Source organism: Dama dama, chromosome 5 (assembly GCF_033118175.1).
Source record: "Dama dama isolate Ldn47 chromosome 5, ASM3311817v1, whole genome shotgun sequence".
Lineage (NCBI taxonomy): Eukaryota > Metazoa > Chordata > Mammalia > Artiodactyla > Cervidae > Dama > Dama dama.
In genome coordinates this window covers 57,070,062-57,089,610 of record NC_083685.1, presented here as the reverse complement: position 1 = coordinate 57,089,610, position 19,549 = coordinate 57,070,062, and the positions used below count along the sequence as shown (strand labels likewise).

General features: G+C 36.6%; 1 protein-coding gene across 4 annotated transcripts in view; it reads left to right on the top strand.

Annotated features, from left to right (window-relative positions):
- ANAPC10 (anaphase promoting complex subunit 10) overlaps positions 1-19,549 on the top strand; it is an 83,365-nt gene that overhangs the window by 36,456 nt on the left and 27,360 nt on the right. Inside the window, exon 5 of one of the 4 annotated variants that reach the window (XM_061142423.1) lies at positions 19,048-19,068. The exons of the other annotated variants lie outside the window; for them this stretch is intronic. Within the exon in view, the coding sequence (XP_060998406.1) occupies positions 19,048-19,053 (6 nt within the window). The 3' untranslated portion in view covers positions 19,054-19,068. The remainder of the gene's footprint in view (positions 1-19,047; positions 19,069-19,549) is intronic. 4 annotated transcript variants of the gene reach the window in all.

Sequence of the window (19,549 nt, the reverse complement as noted above, 5' to 3'; positions counted from 1 at the left end):
TGAAATTTGCTTATACATTAACAAATAAGAAGTAAGTATATTGTCCACAGGTATTATTGTTGTTTGATCTTCTTTGAAATAAATTCATTGCTTTTTGAGACGAATACTTGGTCGTCTTCCAGAGTTATCTTCCTTTATTTTTAAAGAGTATTTCTGTAAATTTTCGCAAGGACTAATTTGGTTTTGAAAGATTGCCATAAAAGAGAGAGTCTTATTCTAGTTTAAAAACATCTCTTATTTTCTCCTGACAGACCATGCTGGTTAATTTGTATTTCCTATGCTTGAATAAATTCATAAAGAGATTAGCTCTGAATTTTCTTCATTTACATTTTTTTCAACTTTTACTTTTTTCATTCAGAATCATTAAAAATTTTATTATCATAGTCATATTGGACCATTTGCTAGACTTTTATTAGTCAATTAGTCATGTATTTGATACATTTAGTTAATGCTTAAAGCCTTGAGATATTTACTTCTTATATTTCAATTATTAAACATTTTATATTTATCACACGATTGGATCACTCATATTGAGAAGCCTTTGGGAGCAGAGTCAGCTTGTTTTGATTTAGAACTAAAGATTTGTCATAAAGGTTGTCAGACAGGTTGAAATAAGGGAAACATTAGGAAGAAGGGTTTGGTCCAAGATACGTATGGTATATATTTATAATGTCCACTAGATGTCACTGTTGTCCTTTAATTGCTGTTCTCCTAAACGTAGAGATTAAGTTGAATACCTCAAGTAGTCCTAGTTGCACTAGTTTTTTCAAGAGTGTATTAAAAAATTCTTTAATGCATTTTGGGAACTGTGGTCTTCATGTCTGATTTCTCGATATGTGTTAAATATATGTTTGTATTTGTAAATTATAGAAACATTAAAGAATATTTGGACTATTGTAGAATATTTTAAATCTTGTCTTTGCTTTTATTATATCATTTAAGTCATGAAACATTAGCCATATAGAATAAGGGCTCTTTTAAATAGTCTCTAAGTGTGTTTATATTTCTGTGTAGTGACCACATAGCCTCATGAGACCAATAATAATAAATATTACCAGGTGATAATGTAAGTTGTTTTCCTGAAAAACTTAATGAACATACTGTTTCTCTGCCACAGTTCTCACTAAGGAACCATAATTTTTGGATTTTGCTTTAAAATATTAGTGCTGCCTTTGCAGCTCATAGTATAAAGAATACTTTTATCTTTAATTATACATCTTTATATGTGATTTATTCTGTTTACCTTTTTTCTTTCGTAAGTTAAAGAAGTTAAGAATTTGATAGCACTTTGTTTTTCAAGGAAAGATAAGCAGAGCATGATTTTATTTTCTTAACGTTACTCCTCTATTACATCTAAATTGTTACTTTTAAAAAATCTTTGCTTTTTCTAACTCAGTTACTAAGACAAGTGATTAAAATAGTGTGAACTTCTGTGAGGTTTTTAGAACCATCATTTTATTAGTTATAGGATTGATTTAACTGCGTGGAAAATCCAACTAAATCTTTTTATATTTTTCCATGGATGCCTGCCCACCGGAGGGTGTATGTAGTGTGTATTGGAGTGTTTTAATAGGTTTTCCTTTTTTACTAGAAATTATGGATTTGTTTACTTGAAGCACTCTAAAGCCTGTTTTCTATAACTTTGTTATTGATTTGAAATAGCAACTTTGAAAAAAATTATAGTTCAGGGTGAGAAAAACTTATCAGCCATCCTGTTTATCCAACTAGTACTAGTTTTCTAGCATACATTTTCTTCCATTTCAGTTATAAAGTATGACATTATATGTAGATCTTTGTTTCCTCTGTTGAAAAATCTCTGCAAAAAGATCAGGCCCTTCCTTTACTATTCTAGAATGCATATTTTAACCTGTATTCCTGAAGAGGAACTTAAAACAGAAATTAAGTTCAGACTTTCTGTCTAATGGATGCAAGATACTGACACTGGGTTTGGCCAATTAGAACATTTTTCGTACCACAGTTGAATTTATTTATGCTGCTCATTCTGCTCCCCTGTTTTCAAAAGTATCTATCTTACACAAATTGGAAACCAACAGCCTAAGAACATTGTATATTTATAATTTATTGCTTCTGCAGAAGAGACTATTTCTATATGGAAGTAAAAATTTAGCATTTCAGAGTCTGTGTCATCATCTTTTCAATATATTTAATCTCAGTGCTGTTACTTTTATGCAAGAAATCATGTTCATGTTGTCCAGGAAGTTATTCTAGAGATGTTTTCAAATAAAGATATAGTTTCTCTTTAACTATTTAAATCCCTTGTATTTTAGCATTATGTTTTGGTTTAATGTTGTTCTTTTCCTTTGCTCTCAGAAGGGAGAATATTTGTGAAGGAAATTTTTTGTTGTTTATCATGAGGAACCAGAATACTACTATGTATTATGATCATTTTAGAATACATCCCCAGCTAAAAATCTAAGAAAATTTAAAGTCCTTTTCAGTTTTCTAACTGGGTGAATAGATACATGTGTCTGTATGGCTGAGTCCCTTTGCTGTCCACCTGAAACTATGACAACGTTGTTAATCGGCTATACTCCAATACAAAATAAAAGGTTTTTAAAGAAATTACTAAAGACAGTTCTCTTTTTATCTCTGTGTGCATTCTCATTCCCATAAAAAAAAAAAAAACTATTGTAGAAATTTTTGTTCTCAAATATAAAACTCAAGTTGTTTATTAGACATATAGTGGCAGCTCTCAAAATTATTTCTACACAGTTTATGAAAACCTACTTGCTAATTTAAGGTTAAGCAGATGTTTTCAGCATATGTGAAAGTTGTCCTTTGGTTCATTGTTAGTATTTTACTTCTAAAATTTGTAGCCACAAGAGGATAAGTACTGATGGAGCCCCAAGTTGAGCACTTAAGTGAATTTTGAGCCTTGCTTTTGTCTTCAGATAATAAAGCTCTTACCAAGTGTTTTTTTTTTTTTTTTTTTTTTCTAAGAGGAGGCTTGAAACAAGTCTTTAATGTTAAGAGAGCCATAATGATATTTTCCTTTTCTTCCATGTGGGTGAGCATTTTGGCTGTCTACCTTGTGTCTTAAATAAGTAGCATGGTTATGAGAGTCCATATATGGTACTTTGACAGAAGTGGTTAATAAGTCAGCTCTTCTGTTAAAATAACATTTACTATTATAATTTGCGTTCCATTAATGTGTGTGGTAGAGTGCGGAGATGCAGACAAAGGCTCTGCCTCTCTCCATTGATCTTAAAATCTACTTTTATTTACTTTCTTATGAGAGGCCTATTTTAAACAACTTGATATAAAGTAGAATGATTTAAGCAGTATCTAGAGACATAAATTGGTTTGATAAGACAGTGTTTAATTTACTGAGCCTTTGGAAAAAATAGTTTTTATTGAATTTAGCTAATTGGAAAGAAAATATTTTTTAGAATCAGTTTTTATAACTAATTTTAGGACATTTTGAAATGAGTGTGGAATATTTTGGTGTGGTACACACACTTTTTTGGCTAGAAATAGTGTCTTTTATCCCTTTCTAAACATAATGAAAAATATTCATAATTATCAGTGCATACATTACTTATTTCTCAAATGGAGTTGAGATAACTATGCATTTGGCATATGTTTCTTCTTGAAACTTAAAATATATTACAGAATAGAATAGTATATATATTTTTAGGAGAGGAACATTCTTATATCTTTTTTTTTGTTTGACCACAAACTTAAACTACAGATTTTTTGCATAACCTGACATCCCCATGTAAGACAGATTCATGCTTTGTTCAGTAAATATTTATTTAGAGGCTGTTAAGTACCAGACACTGTATTAGGTGCAAGGGATACAGCAGAGATAGTCACTATTTCTGCCTTCAAGCACTTTGCAGTCTGGTGGAAGAGACAGGCAAATAAATAAACAATTACAATTTAGTAAATACACACAGTGTGTATGAGAACACAATAGTTTAAATTTTTTTAAATTTAATGATAGTAATAGTTTGAAAATTTTTTCTAAAAGAGGTGATGGTTCGACTGAATCTGAAGGATAGATGTAAAGCCTACTCGGGTGGAGAATAAAGTGGAACTGTTTCACCATAAAGGTTCCATACAAAGGTATGGAAGCATGCAGGCCTGGCGTGATGGCAGAACTGCCAGGAGCTTAGCATGCCTGACAGCTGGGTAGGTGTGAGGCATCTCAGGAAAGACTGGGAAAGGGTTTCTTCTTTCAGCATACTTACTCTGATGGTACTGGCCTGTGTACGTAAGGAGTTGCCTCTTTTTGTAGAGTAAATACATAAGTGTTCCCCTGAAAATGATGCAGGTGAGAGTCAGGTTGTGCCTGCTGTCAGACTTCTAGGGAGCTTGGACTTGGAATGAGGAAACACTGACAAAGGGAGATCCTGGACATGGTAGGACTGGAGCAGTGTGAACACCAGGCTTGGAGTCCTGAGTGCGGGCTTACTTGCTCAGTCGTGTCCGACTCTTCTGCCACCCTTTGAACTGTAACCCACCAGACTCCTCTGTCCATGGGATATTTCAGGCAAGAAAACTGGAGTGGGTCTCCATTTCCTCCTCCAGGGGATCAGGGTACAAATTACGAGGATTTAACTAAGGTGAGAGCGGTTGGGTTCAAGAGGAAGTAGAATCCAAAGGACTTGTGAATGATTGGTACCTGGAAGTATCAGCAGGTGATTCAAGTAGGTAGGACGGGACATCTAGAATTCTTCTCATGTCTGGCATCTGGTTGAATATTGCGATTTAATTGGAAACAGAATATAGAGTAAGGACCGTAGAGGTGGGGATGGAGAGAAAGTTTAAGCTAATGAGATTAATTTTGCCCCTGGTTTCTTGCATTGATGAAAGACTTTTCACTGGGTAGTCAGGTCCATGAAGCTGAACTTGAGGAAAAAAGTCTAGGTTAGAGGTGTGCGTTTGGGAATCATCCATGAGAAGTAGCAGCTTAGGTGTGAGTTTCGATTTCATTCAAGGAGTGCGTATGGTTGAAAAGAATACCGGAGCTGAAACTGTGGGAAATGCCAATATTCAAGGATTGGGTAGTCAAAGGTCATCCAGTGAAAAACACTGAGAGGAACTGCCAGAGATGAGAATAAAAATCAAGAAAATATAATGTCACAGAACTGATAATGGTCAAGAACTCAGTTAGATACAGACTAACTGAGAGTTTCCTTCCTGAGCCTCTGTGACATATTGTAATAGGCAATGTATTTAAATGCAGCTCTGAACTAAGGCAGTTCTTGCAAGTAGTTTAGTCACTCTTTGGAGGGATAGTTTCTAAATTTATATTAATAGATTGGAGACTAATGAAATTAATTTGCTTTTGTAGCAATAATTCTAAGTTTTCCTATCATAGTATTTGTGCTAAGTAAGAAGATTCTGATGGGCATTCTTGTTTCATAAGTCTTTAAATTGGAAGGTTTTGTCCTGCTGATGCATACTTAAAGGAAACTATGAAGTCGATCGGGTTTCTTTCAAGAGCATTGTGCTGTACAGTTGCTTTTCTCAAGAGCATTTTCACAACAGTTGTGGAAAAATTGCATTTTTTTTTTTTTAAAGGCAGAATGACAGTAGTAACAGTCAAGGGCAAAGAAAACAAAAAACAGCATTAGAAAGTGCTTTATTTAACCCTGGGCTTCCCTGATGGCTCGGTAAAGAATCTGCTTGCAATGCAGGAGACCTGAGTTTGATCCCTGGGTCAGGAAGGTTCCCGGGAGAAGAGAATGGCAACCTACTCCAGTATTCTTGCCTGGAAAATTCCATGGAGCCTGGAGGGCTATACCGTCCATGGGGTCGCAAAGAGTTGGACACAACCGAGCAACTAACACTTTCACTTTATTTAATCATATGGCAGGATGTGGGTTTCCCAGGTGGTGCTAGTGGTAAAGAACCCGCTTGCCAATGCAGGAGACATAAGAGACACAACTGAAGCGACTTCAGAAACACACACATCATGGCAGGATGTAATACAATAATACAGTAAAGTGTACTTATTATGTTCTTTACTTACAAATATGAAAATGAGATATGGATTATCAACCCCTGTTATGTAAAGAAAGCTTACTGAGTGTGACCAGCTGAATGAGCCAGGACTAAGTACCTGACTGAAAACCTAGCAGGTGTCGGAAACAGTAGACTTTAATTAAAAAAGTCAAATAAATATACCAGCAGTCAGTCCACAGACTTGCCCCTGACCTATGTTTGTATACTTCACTTCAAAAAGATTATCTAAATAAATCCAATCGATTCCTTCTCAGAAAAAAAAAAATTGTTTTAATGTGATAAAAAAATAACCCCATAGAGTTCGTCATCTTAACATTTTTAAGTATATAGTCCAGCAGTGTTAAGTATATTCACATTGTTGTATAACAGATCTCCAGAATGTTTTTATCTTGCCATACTGAAAATCTGTGTCCATTAAACAAGTCCTTGTCATTTCCCTCCCCTCAGACCCCAGGAACCACCAGTCTGCTTTCTGTCTCTGAATCTGACTACTTTAGATACCTCATACAAGTGAAGTCATATAGTATATGTCGTTTCGTGACTAGCACATTTCAGCTAGCACGATGTCTTTGAGGTTCTTCCAAGTTATAGCATGTGATAGGATTCCTTTCCTTTCTAAGGCTGTCATATTCCATTGTATATATAGACCACATTATGTTTGTCCATCCACCTGACAATGGACACTCAGTTGCTTCTACCTCGAGATTATTGTGAATAATGCTGCTTTGAACACGGGTGAGCAAATATTTCTCTGAAACCCTGCTTTCTTTGGAGTATAAATCCAGAAGTGGAATCGCAGAATCATATGGTAGTTATATTTTTTAATTTTTTGCCTCTCTCAGAAGTATGGCTTATAAGAAACCGGCAAGTTAGCAGTAAGACTTGATGCAAAAACATAGCAATTAGAAGAAGGAGGGGTAAGGTGAAGGGCTGTGCACCATTGAAACTTTAAAGTTAGAAGATTATAAGCTGTGAGGTACAGGAGTGGGCAGGATGGCATATGAATGGAGTGGATATAAGGACAAAGACACCAGGAGAAAGACAGATAGGGTAGAACAAGTGCCTGGTGCCCCAGCATTTTTCATTTCCTGACCTTTCTGATACCTGGTTGTTTATTTTCTCCTGGTTTCCCATATATATATAAACTTCCCCATAATCTCCCACTTCCTGTAGACTTTTGAGTGAGTTTTATCCCTGACTACTAAAATGACCCTGATTAGAGCAGTAGTAGCAACAGAAAGAGCTGCAGTGTTTCTTGCTAAGAAATACCTGCTGAAAATATTTTTCATAATTTAAATATATATTGAATTGAGGTGAGCCTACTCAAAGACTTTTTTTGTGTGTCAGCCTCTTATTTCACACGTGTTAAATGAAGAATTAGTAATCTCCAAATATTAGAGGCAAATAGTTGATTTTTTTATAGGACCAGTGTTGCATTTGGAAGAGAAGAATTGGCATGTCAATTTTGATTTTTTTTAAAAATATTTATTTATTTGCTGCTCCTGGTCTTAGTTGAGGAATGCAAACTCTTAGTTGCAGCATATGGGATCTAGTTCCCTGATCAGGGATTGATCCCGGGCACCCTGCATTGGGAGCGCCGAGTCTTAGCCTCTGGACCACCAGAGAAGTCCCTCAGTTTTGATTTAGATTGGATTGACCATCATAGAATCGTTTTTGAGTTGTTGTGTTCACTGTTATTTGTGTTTATTGTTAGCTCTGTGGTTTATTGAGTACTTCCTACACACGTCACTGTGCTAAGCAGTCAGCACTCACAGTTTCATTTTGTCTCTCTGAAGCTCACGTGGTAGTCAGGTATCATCCCCATATTCAAATCAAGCTGAGACTTAGGGAGGTGAAGTAGATCCCGTGCTATAGGGCTCACGCTCAACGTGAGGCTGTTAGAACTGAAAGGAACTTTAGAGGCAAATTGAGTTAATCAGAAACTCAGGTGCTGAACAAACAGGCAGGTGACGCACCGCCACTGATCCCTGCCTTATCCAGAGGGGGCCGGCTGGTACTCAGTTCCAGCCTTCTTACCTCGGGGGATATAGGTGCAGTGTTGCCAGTCTTACAGTTTTTAAAGAGAAATCATAAGTCTGGATTTGAATATGAAATTTCCCAATTTTTAAAACATTCTGGGCAAACAAGGTATAGTTGCTGCTGGATGTGGCCACAAATTAGCAGCTTCTTACCAAGTACAATGCCTTTATTTACAAGCAACATACCATGAGGTGAAGTAAGCTGCCCAGTCTCACACAACGAAGCAGATTTTTAGCTGGGAACCAACGAACATTATGTATTTCTTCATTTTTTTCCTTAAAAAAAAAAATCACATTAGATTACAAGTTACCAAGACATTTCATCAAGTTTTTCAGAAAAATTGAAATCTGTAGCTGAGGAAGTGAGCTAGTTAGTACTAGTTAGAAGTGGTGGGATAGATTGTTTATTGATTTTTGAAGTGTATTTAAAAATTATTTACTCCCTTGGTGTATCCTCTTGAAAATTATTGATACTTGTGATGCTAAAGTTGTTGGCATGTGTGCATGCATGTTAGGTCACTTCAGTTGTATCCTACTCTTTGTGACCCTCTGAACTGTAGCCCACCAGGCCCCTCTCTCCATGGGATTCTCCACGTAGGAATGTTGGAGTGGGTTGCCATGTTCTCCAGGGCATCTTCCTGACCCAGGGATTGAACCTGTGACTCTTAGGTCTCCTGCATTGGCAGGCAGGTTCTTTACCGCTGGCATCACCTGGGAAGCCTGTTGTTGGCATACATGTTTATAAATACTTGCTTTTCTTTTTGCTGGTTGCTTTTGCTTAATGATTTTATAAAGGCCTTTAAGCAGGGTAATTTGGAGAATAAAATTTCCAAGGAGAAAAGAAAAAATCTCCAAGTTTCAGAAAAAAAGAGTGAGAATACTGGAGTAGGAACTCTGGGAATATAAGCCAATTGATACTTTCTTCTGTGGCTACGAGCATTTGTAGGTTTGGGGGCATAGGATATCTTTCCTCTTATATTTACAGTTACAGGTAGTGGTAGAAAACAGTAGTTCAACTACCTCAGTACTATTTTCAGAACAAATTGTCGACTTTGCAATTAGCTTAAAAATGGTGATTAGCTAAAATGATCCATAGCTAATCTTGATCTCTGGTGCTTAATTAAGTAGGGCAGAGGTGACCTTCAAAGTACTTCTGGATCTAGAATCAGACTGAATGATACTGTAACTTTGAGACAGTAGTAGGGAAATTATTTAGATGTTAGCTGTCTAACAATTTTTATTTTCTGAAGCCTTATCTTGTTCTGAATTAATATGGTGTTTTTTAAATAGTCGTGTAAATGTGCTACTGCCTTATTTTTGATAATGAAGATTATAAGTTCTTATTCTGGATCTTATGTAATCTGTAGGTTCTCATTCTTTGCCGCCAAATGAACAAAATTATCATATAGTTACAGATACCTCAGATTGAAATATATAATGCTAAGAGAATGAGAAGACAAGCCACAGACTGGGAGAAAATATTTGCAAAAGATACCTCTCATAAAGCACTGTTATCCAAAATATACAAAAAACTTTAAAAACTCAATAAGAAAACAAACAACCTGATTTTAAAAATAGGCCAAAGATCTTACCAAACATCTCACCAAAGAACATACATGAATGGCACATAAGCATATGAAAACATGCTCTGCATCATATGTAATCAGGGAAATGCAAACTAAAAGGAGATAATAGTACACATTTTATTAGAATGACAAGAATCCTGAGCCCTTAGTGTACCCAGTCCTCACAAGGATATGGAGCAAAAGGCTCTCACTCATGGCTGGTTGGAAGGCAAGATAGTACAGCCACTTCCCTGGCTCAGACTGTGAAGAATCCACCTGCAATTCAGAAGACCCGGGTTCAATTCCTGGGTTGGAAAGAGCCACTGGAGAAGGGAATGGCTACTCTCTCCAGTATTCCTGCCTGGAGAAATTCCATGGACAGAGGAGCCTGGGGTTACAAAGAGTCAGACGTGACTGAGCCACTTTTGCTTTCACTTTGGAAGACAGTTTGGAAATTTCTTAAAAAACTAAATGTACTCTTACCATATGATCCAGCAGTCTTGCACTTTGATATTTACTCAAAGGAGTTGAAAACTTACATCCACACAAAATCCTGCACCCAGATGTTTATAGCAGTTTTATTCACAATTGCTAAAACTTGGAAGCAACCAAGGCATCCCTCAGTAGGTAAATGGATGAGTAAACTGACAGTGGAATGTTATTCAGTGTTAAAAAGAAACGGACTCTCAACCCGTGTAAAGACATGGAGGAATCTTAAATGTATATTCCTAGTGGAAAGAAGCCAATCTTGAAAGGCTACATATTGTATAATTTTAACTGTGTGACATTCTAGAAGAGGCAAAACTTGGGCGGGGGAGGGAATAAGAAGATTACAGATTGCCAGGAGTTGAGTGTGATGGGAAGATGAATAGCTGGGACTGAGATTTTTAGAGCTGTAAAGACACTCTTTGTGATACTATAAAGATGGATACATGTCATGGTATCAAGTTGGTGCAAGCATAATTGTGGTTTTGAATGGTAAATTTTTGTCATTATATCTAGGCTCAAACACTTCTTTATTAATCAAGATAGGAATCATTACAATCAACCCATTCTTGCCAATGAGAAATAAGTTTGTTTATTTGTATGGCATAAAAATCTATACTTCAGGGTTCATTGAACTCTTAGAAAGCACTTTCTGCCACCTGCTATTTCTGGAAACCTTTTCCCTGCAAAAAGTTGTCAAGATGCTTAAAGAAATGGTAGTTGGTTGGCGAGAGGTCAGATGAGGCACAACTTCATAGCCCAATTCATTCAGCTTTTGAGTGTTGATTCAAAAGTTGAAGTGTTGGTTGTGTGACGTGTGATCGGGCGTTGTCATGCAAAAGAATTGGGCCCTTTCTGATGACCAATGCCAGCTGCAGGCATTGCAGTTTTTAGTGCATCTCATCGATTTGCTGAGCATACTTCTCAGATGTAGTGGTTTCACTGGGATTCAGAAAGCTGTAGTGGGTCAGACTGGCAGCAGAACACACCAAACAGTGGCCATGACCTTTTTTGGTGCAAGTTTGGCTTTGAGGGGCTTCCCTGGTGGCTCAGCTGGTAAAGAATTGGCTGCAATGCAGGAGACGTGGGTTCGATCCCTGAGTTGGGAAGATCCCCTGAAGAAGGGAATGACTACCCACTCCAGTGTTCTGGCCTGGAGAATTTCATGGACTGTGTAGTCCATGGGGTCACAAAGAGTTGGACACGACTGAGCAACTTTCACTTGGCTTTGGGAAGTACTTTAGAGCTTCTTCTTTGTCCAGCCACTGAGCTGGTCTTCGCTGGTTGTCATGTAAAATCCACTTTTCATCGCATGTCACAGTCCAATCGAGAAATGGTTCATTATTGTTACATAGAATAGGAGAAGACAACACTTCAAAATGATGATTTTTTAAAATTTTTGGTTAGCTCATGAGGCACCCACTTATTGAACTTTTTCATCTTTCCAATTTGCTTCAAATGCTGTATGACCATAGAATAGTTTACATTGAGTTCTTTGGCAACTTCTTGTTCCAGTATTCTTGCCTGGAAAATCCTATGGACAGAGAAGTCTGGTAGGCTACCGTCCACGGGGTCGCAAGAGTCGGACCCGACTGAGCGACTTCACTTTCACTTTCACTTGTGTAGTTGGAAGAGGATCAGCTTTGATGATCTTCTCGACTGATCATTGTCAACTTCTGATGGCCTAGTACTATACTCCTCATCTTCAAGGCCCTTGTTTTCTTTGCAAAACTTCTTGGACCTCCACTGCACTGTATGTTCATTAGGAGTTCCTGGGCCAAACGCACTGTTGATGTTGCAAGTTGTCAGTGCTGCTTTACGACCCATTTTGAACTCAAATAAGAAAATCGCTTGAATTTGCTTTTTGTCTTAACATCATTTCCCTAGTCTAAAATAAATATCAGTTCAGTTCAGTCGCTCAGTTGTGTCCGACTCTTTGTGACCCCATGAATCACAGCACGCCAGGCCTGCCTGTTCATCACCAACTCCCGGAGTTTACTCAAATTTATGTCATTCTAAAATAAATAGAAACAGCAAGTAATGTTACTAGCAAAAAAATAAATAAATAAATAAAGTGAGAAATGTGTATTAAAATGATATATAACATAACCACATTTATTTAAGAATGTATTCCAGGGGGGCGGTCCTAAGATGGCGGAGGAATAGGACGGGGAGACCACTTTCTCCCCCACACATTCAGTGAAAGATCATTTGAATGCTGAGCAAATACCACAAGAATGTATTCCAGTATCAAATGCAAAGTTCAACAGTGCAAAACCATAGTTACTTCTGCGCCAACCTAACACATGTGTCCGATTCCATAGAATGTATAACATAGGAGTAGAACTCCTGAATGTAAACTTTGGACTTCAGATGATTATGAATGTGTCAGTAGAGGGTCACCCTTTGTAACATATGTACCAATCTGGTGTTGGATGTTGATAATGCGGGAGGCTATGCTTGTGTGGGGCAGGGGCATATGGGAAATCTATACATTTGTCTCTCTTTTGCTGTGAATAAAAAAACTGCTTTAAAAAGTAATCTTTGTTATAAAAGATAGTATATTCTTTATCTCCCTACCGCTGAGAGTAAGCAGTTTTCTTAGGGTTTACTTGGCACACTGAGCTCATATAAAATAGTAATTATAACAGACTGACAGCTAGTGTTTTCCCTACTTCTTCCCTGAAGAACACGCTTGCTAAGTAAACACATGAGACTTCATAGTAATAAGTACCCTGATATTTTTTTCTGTAGACAGCATCTCCAATTTTATAATAGAAATCAATAAAATAATTATTAAAAGACTTACAGCCAGTAATTACTAAAAATGCTATTTTAGTATATACATTTATTCTTATTTAGAAAGCAACTTTGAAAATACATAGATTCTGACCCTAAAATATTTAGACTAAATAGTGTGTTTAGGGTCTAATTTTTAAAGAATCCCTGTTCAAATAATCTTGTATTTTTTAACTTATTGAATTTCAGTTTTGTATGAGTTTACCTAAGTATTCAGATTTGGTAGACTCCTCTGAAGTTGAGGGAAAGGTACTCTGTGATTGTTTAATGGTAGATTCAGAGTAAATTAAGTTTTTCAGGCAGAGTATATCATCCTTCAAGATTCTGTTTTTGCTTTTTCTCCCATTTCATTTGATTGTAGTGAATCTTGCCAATCAATATGTGTTTTTTACATAGTGTTTCTTTTACACTAACCTTATACGATAATAACTGTGGCCTTTGACTTATTCCCTTAATTGTACTTTCTTTGAGATTTGTGAGAAAATTGAATATTGTTGTTCAGTCACTAAGTTGTGTCCAACCGTTTGCAGCCCCATGGACTGCAGCACGCTGTCCTCCACTTTCTCTCAGAACTTGCTCAAATTCATGTCCATTGAGTTGGTGATGCTATCTAACCATCTCATCCTCTGTCGTCCCCTTCTCCTCCCGCCTTCAATTTTACCCAGCATCAGGGTCTTTTCCAGTGAGTCAGCTCTTTGCATCAGGTGACCAAAGTATTGGAGCTTCAGCCTCAACATCAGTCCTTCCAGTGAATTTTCAGAATTGATTTCCTTTAGGATGGACTGGTTTGATCTTCTTGAAGTCCAGAGGGCTCTCAAGAGTCAAGTTGTCTCCAGCAGCACAATTTGAAAGCATCAGTTCTTTGGTGCTCAGCCTTCTTTATGGTCCAGCTCTCACCTCTGTACATGACTACTGGCAAAAACCATAGCTTTGACTATATGAACCTTTGTCAGCAAAGTGATGCCTCTGCTTTTTAGTATGGTGTCTAGGTTTGTCCTAGCTTTTCTTCCAAGGAGCAAGCATCTTTTAATTTCATGGCAGTCACTGTCTGCAGTGATTTTGGAGCCCAAGAAACTAAAATCTGTCACTGCTTCCACTTTTCCCCCTTCTATTTGCCATGAAGTGCCCTTTAAGTGAATAGTCCTTTAAAAAAAAAGATTGCATTTGGTTTCATTGTTCACTAAGTATTATACTCATTTTAGATATTGCTAACCCCTTAAAACTTAATATAAAAGCTTTCTTTTCCTATGTTTCGGGAAATACAATAAAGAGATATTACACATAAAACTTATGTAAAAAATGACTGGGTTGCCAGTAGTCTCAAAAGTTTATTTTTAGATCTTCAGACTAATTTTCCAAGAGTTGAGTTTCCTCATTTTTTAAAATTGGGAATTTCTTGAAGACATGCATATTCTCTAGCTATTAAACCATTATACTTTGGCTGCATTATTTTATAAAATGGCTTTTATAGAATTTCTCTTTAGTATTAACCAATATACCTACTTTGAGATACATAAGAAATTATGAAATTTGTTGCAATTCTGTTAGAAATTTTTTTGAGGATGTAATCTACTATATCACAAAGTGGTCTTTTTATACAGATCCAGAGTAAGAATTTCCTCCAGATCTGAATTCAGGAAAAGCGTTTTGGTTCTTATTATGCATGCGTGCACACACACAAGTTCCTCTACTGAAGAACTTTTTCAACTTAAGGACTTTAATAGACGTGAAAATCTGACTGTTGTAATAGAGCAGTGGGTAGGGGGAGAAGTTCGTCAGCTCTGTTAGTTACCAATATGTGGTATTAGCAGTTGATTTTTATAGTTAAAAATTCACACATATGACTAAATGGACTTAATGATAGCTCTTTGGAATATAATTAAGTAGAAGAACCTCTGTACTGTCAGAACCAATAATGACACCCACTTTTCTTTGACTGCCAGGAACTGTGGAGCCAAATTTGTGACCTACTTAATAAGAATTCTGTGTGTATTTCTGTGCCCTAATCTTTCCTTTCTGCCATTTAATAATTTTATGCTATATTTCTTACCAGCTGCCACAAATCTTTGGTAGCTTCCACTAGCACAGGGACAGTATCTGTCTTAATCACCCTCATGCCTAAGTATGTGGCACACAGGGCCTCAGTTAATATTTGTGCAATTTTTTTTTTTCTGCAGTGGCCCTAGTATTTATTTTAAAGATAGTGGAGGGGCATCTGTTTTAGCTTTACTAAAGAAAAGAATTCTAGGTAGATTAGTTCTTAAACTCATTCCACCCTGGCAGCCCCACTTTCTGGTGTAAGCGTATGATCCTAGAGAAGATGATGACTACAGGGCATGTAATTTACCTTGGGAGAATCTAGGAGACTTGTAACTTACCTCTTATTCCTGGCCCAGTGGTGATAAGCTCAGGTTTAGTAGGATAAGAAAGTTACTTAGGGAGTAAGAACAGACTGATGAATGAAAAGAAATCTCTGCCTGCCTTCACTCTTCAACTGTAGTATTTGGGAAGTTGTGTCACATTTAAGATAATGACAGGATAAAAATCAAGTCAAAACTATTCTTAGCTAGTTTGTAAAATATGGTTGTTAAACGTTAGCTTTATCCATTTAAAGTTTTTGTCATTTCTCTGTGGAAGAATAATGAAAGGCATTGAGAGATGTTCCTGGCTGTAAAATACTTATTTTGAATGAAGAGTTGCCTTATGTTGAGAGAGAATTATCAAAGGCAAATATGGAATTCAAATTTAAAATTTCTGTTAACTAGGATCAGGATTATCAGTAGCATGAAATTACCATGACTCACTGAACTCCATTTAAACCTGAAGTCATAGTCATTTGAAACTTGTTATTCCCCCAGAGTCATATTGTACTTGCCATTGAACACAGAGTTCTCTAACCTTGGCTTATGGGGGCAAAAACCCAGCCTGTTTCATAATCTGCAGCCTGGGTTTTAAATATTGTATTTAAAGTGGGACAGAAGGATGAGACTTAAGCCAGAGGAAGGAACATGTTTCTGGATTGTCTTTGCCACATGCTGCTTTAAGCGTAGGTTTTGGAGTCTGTCAGATCAGAGTTGAAATCGTGGTACTGTTCCTTCTTCATTTTGTGATACAGCGCATTTCCTTCTGTCCTCTTGGAGCCTTTGTTTGTTTACTTTAAACAATGAGAATCACAATACTTCTCTTGTTTGGGTGGTCGTGAAGATTAAATAAGATAAGCTGTGTAAAAACATCTGCAGTGTATCAGATACTTAGTAAGTTTCTCAACATAAGTTTATGTCCTTCCATTCTCCTTTTTTCTCAAGTTTTGTAATGGCTGCTTGCTTTATCCTTACTCATAGTAAGGATACTCCTTTCCAAGATTGCACAAGGTTGGAACGTGGTAGATAAGTGTGTCTTATATAAGGCTTAAATAAGGCTTCCCTTGTGGCTCAGCTGATAAAGAATCCACCTGCAATGTGGGAGACCTGGGTTTGATCCCTGGGTTGGGAAGATCCCCTGGAGAAGGGAAGGGCTACCCACTCCAGTATTCTGGCCTGGAGAATTCCATGGACTATATAGTCCATGGGGTTGCAAAGAGTCGGACATGACTGAGCGACTTTCACACACATACATGCTAGTAATGGAGAGTAGACAGGTTGTCTTGGATTCAGTTCAGTTCCTCACTGTCAGACCTAAACATGACATGTTGCTTTTTAAAAATTTAATGTTAATATTTGGCATTTGTGTATCAGTTGTCCAAAGTTATAGCATATATTCCATGCTGTTTTCTAGTTTTGTTTTGTTTTTGTTTAAACCTTAATAAAATTTTCATTGGCATTGCATTAAACATACAGAATAATTCTTTGAAACTACAGCGTTATTTTGTGCTTTTTTGTGAAGGAATAGTTTAGCAATTTTAATCTTTCGGATATGATCTGGTTAGTAGCGTAAAATCTGTTGGCGCACACGTTGAGCCATTGTGTCAGAATATTGGAGCTTTTTTTACTAAAGAAACTAAAGTAACAGCTCACTAACGTGGATACTTCCTTTGATTTTGTATTTTGTTCTTGAAACTTTTTGTGCTTATGACATGTATTTAGATTTATTTAAAAAATAAGCAAAGCTGACTTAATATTGTTGACTCTGCATTCTGCTTCTTGGTCCTTATAAATCCTTTCTTTGGAGAACGTATTTTTTTGAATTAATACAATATTTGTAGTAATACATTTATAGAGCAGGAGAGTGTAAATGCCATTTAAAAAATGTATTTATGTACATCTTAACTGCCATGACTTTTAGCCAAGCCAGTATTTTCAAAAAAGCTCTGTCTGTCCTGATTGCATAAATATTTTTGCAAACATTTCCACTGAGCAGTGAATGAAGCCCTGAAAGTCCCTCTCGCCAATCTGAAGGCTCCTACAACAGAGAATTTGAGAGCAGTATTTGACTTTTGGAAATGCACAGTGTGCTCCTCCCGGTAGGCTTTTGCTTTTAGGGCAGTTTGGCCAAACAATCGAACAGATTGCTTCTGTTTGAAATTCATAAAGCAAAAATGGAGGTAATCACAATACAATTTTTGCTAGAACATACGTTTAAGTTGACTCACTAGGTCAAATGATTTAAAAATTACTCTATGAAAAAGTTATTTAAAACTTATTTTTAAAAATCCTTTGGAAAGAAATTGATGCCTTGATACATTGTATTAAGATAGCTTTTTCCTTCTTTGTGGCCCAGTATAATAGACAATACCTTTGGCTTAGAACCTGGGAGTATTGAGTGTGACAGTTTAGATGATTTTGTGTGTATGAGCAGGTAATACATGGGCCCAGGCTTGTGTGTGGATCACATATACGTTCATATATGTGAGAGTATGTTTGGGTTGGAAGTGAAGTGAAAAAAACTGGAGTATTGACTTACCGTTAATATAACTTTAATGTTGATATAATTATATGGGTATCAGCTACCCATATTCATTCATCTTTTTCTAGTTGTTGCTCAGTAATAACTGGGCATCATTCTTTTACAGGATAGTTTTGAAGCTGGCAATACTCTGTGGTCCAGATACTACAAGATAATACTGTGAGATGATGGGGGGATTATCTCATATTTTTCTGCCCAAGTGATGTTGAAATACCGCACTTTGGCAGACTGGATAGATCTGGCTTCATACATCACTTTTGCCACTTACTAGATTCCTAATGCATAGAAGAAGGATAGCAGTGTTTTTCAGTGGGCTTCTGAGACAAGATAAAGTTTGCAGAGTGCTTATTTATGTTGTTTGTCATGTAGCAAACACTCACTTAATGCAAATTCTCTTTTGTGTTTTTAAAGGGTAAAATATAAATTAATTTCCACAGTATCTTCCATGGGGTTAATAGTAGTGCTTTCTGCACCTTGTTAGAAATCTTGATAAAAGTACTGGATATTGCATTTTAAAGGATTCTCCTATTCTTGACTTAGTCGTATAAACCATATAAGCAAATGTAGACATAGCTGATTATTGTTTTTCAAAAGCTTTAACATTTTTATGGTAAACGTCTATAAAATAGAAGTTGCTCTATATAATTTATAATATCATAATTTACAAATTAATTCAATTTTAGACAAATGCTGAGTTTCTATCGTATAATAAACAGCCAGTTTTGGGGAAAATGACGTCACTGTGGCATTCTCTTAAGATAGGCTTAAAATCCCATTAGATATCAGTATTGTCATGTTTGTAGAGGTTAATTGGCTGCATTCGGTTATAGGTTATGAATGGTCCCACTTGAATAATCCACTGAGCTATCAGGCAGAAAGACCAATAGTTCACAGAACTAATTGACCTTGTCAGTATAATAGAAACACTTACAGGTAAAATTCTCTTTGCTAACAACATTGCAAATGAAAACCCCAGAAGAAACTGTTATGTCCTATAACTTTCCTGGACTGCTGTGATTCAGTTAGCAGACTGTGGATGCAGGTGGGTCATGGAGTGTGGAAGTTGGGGAGGTGAGGGGCATAAGGGATAGGAGGGAGAATTTTGGAGGGAACCTAATCAAGCAAAACATTAGAGAGAAACACAGTTTCAGAATGATTTTAACCATCTTGAATCTCTAAAACTGGTGTCTTTGAATTTCTGTAAATTAGTGTCTTTTTTTTTTTTTTAACCCTTCTTCTGTATGTCTGGCTCTTTTTTACAGGTCTGATAGTCATTATTTGCGGTGAGTTCTGAGCAGTAAGAACATATCTTTGATGAAGCACAGCACTGTAATACAAGGATGAAACATGTTTGCCCTCCTACTGTCTTGCTTTATTTACTTGTTTTACCAGCGGCGTAAGAAGGATATTACCTGGGGCACTACTATATCCTTGATTCTAAAATAACTTTGTTTTTGTTTGTTTGTTTTTTGGTACAGGTTTGGATTTGTGCCAGAGTGGGGGAGGGGGGAAGGCAGCAATGTGGGGAAGAGGTGCAGAATAAGAGAGAACACTCATTTCATGACAGATTTTGATGTTTTTGTTTTCTCTCTCTCTCTTTTGGGGATGGGGATGGAGGAGAGTAATGATGAAGACCATGTATTTTATCAAAGAACCAAAGCAATATATTCATCTGTCTTAAATAATGCAAGTGTTCTCAAATGCTTTAAGAAACTTAGTGAACCAGTATCAGGCCTTGGTCTTTAAAGAGGTGGGGGCAGGGGG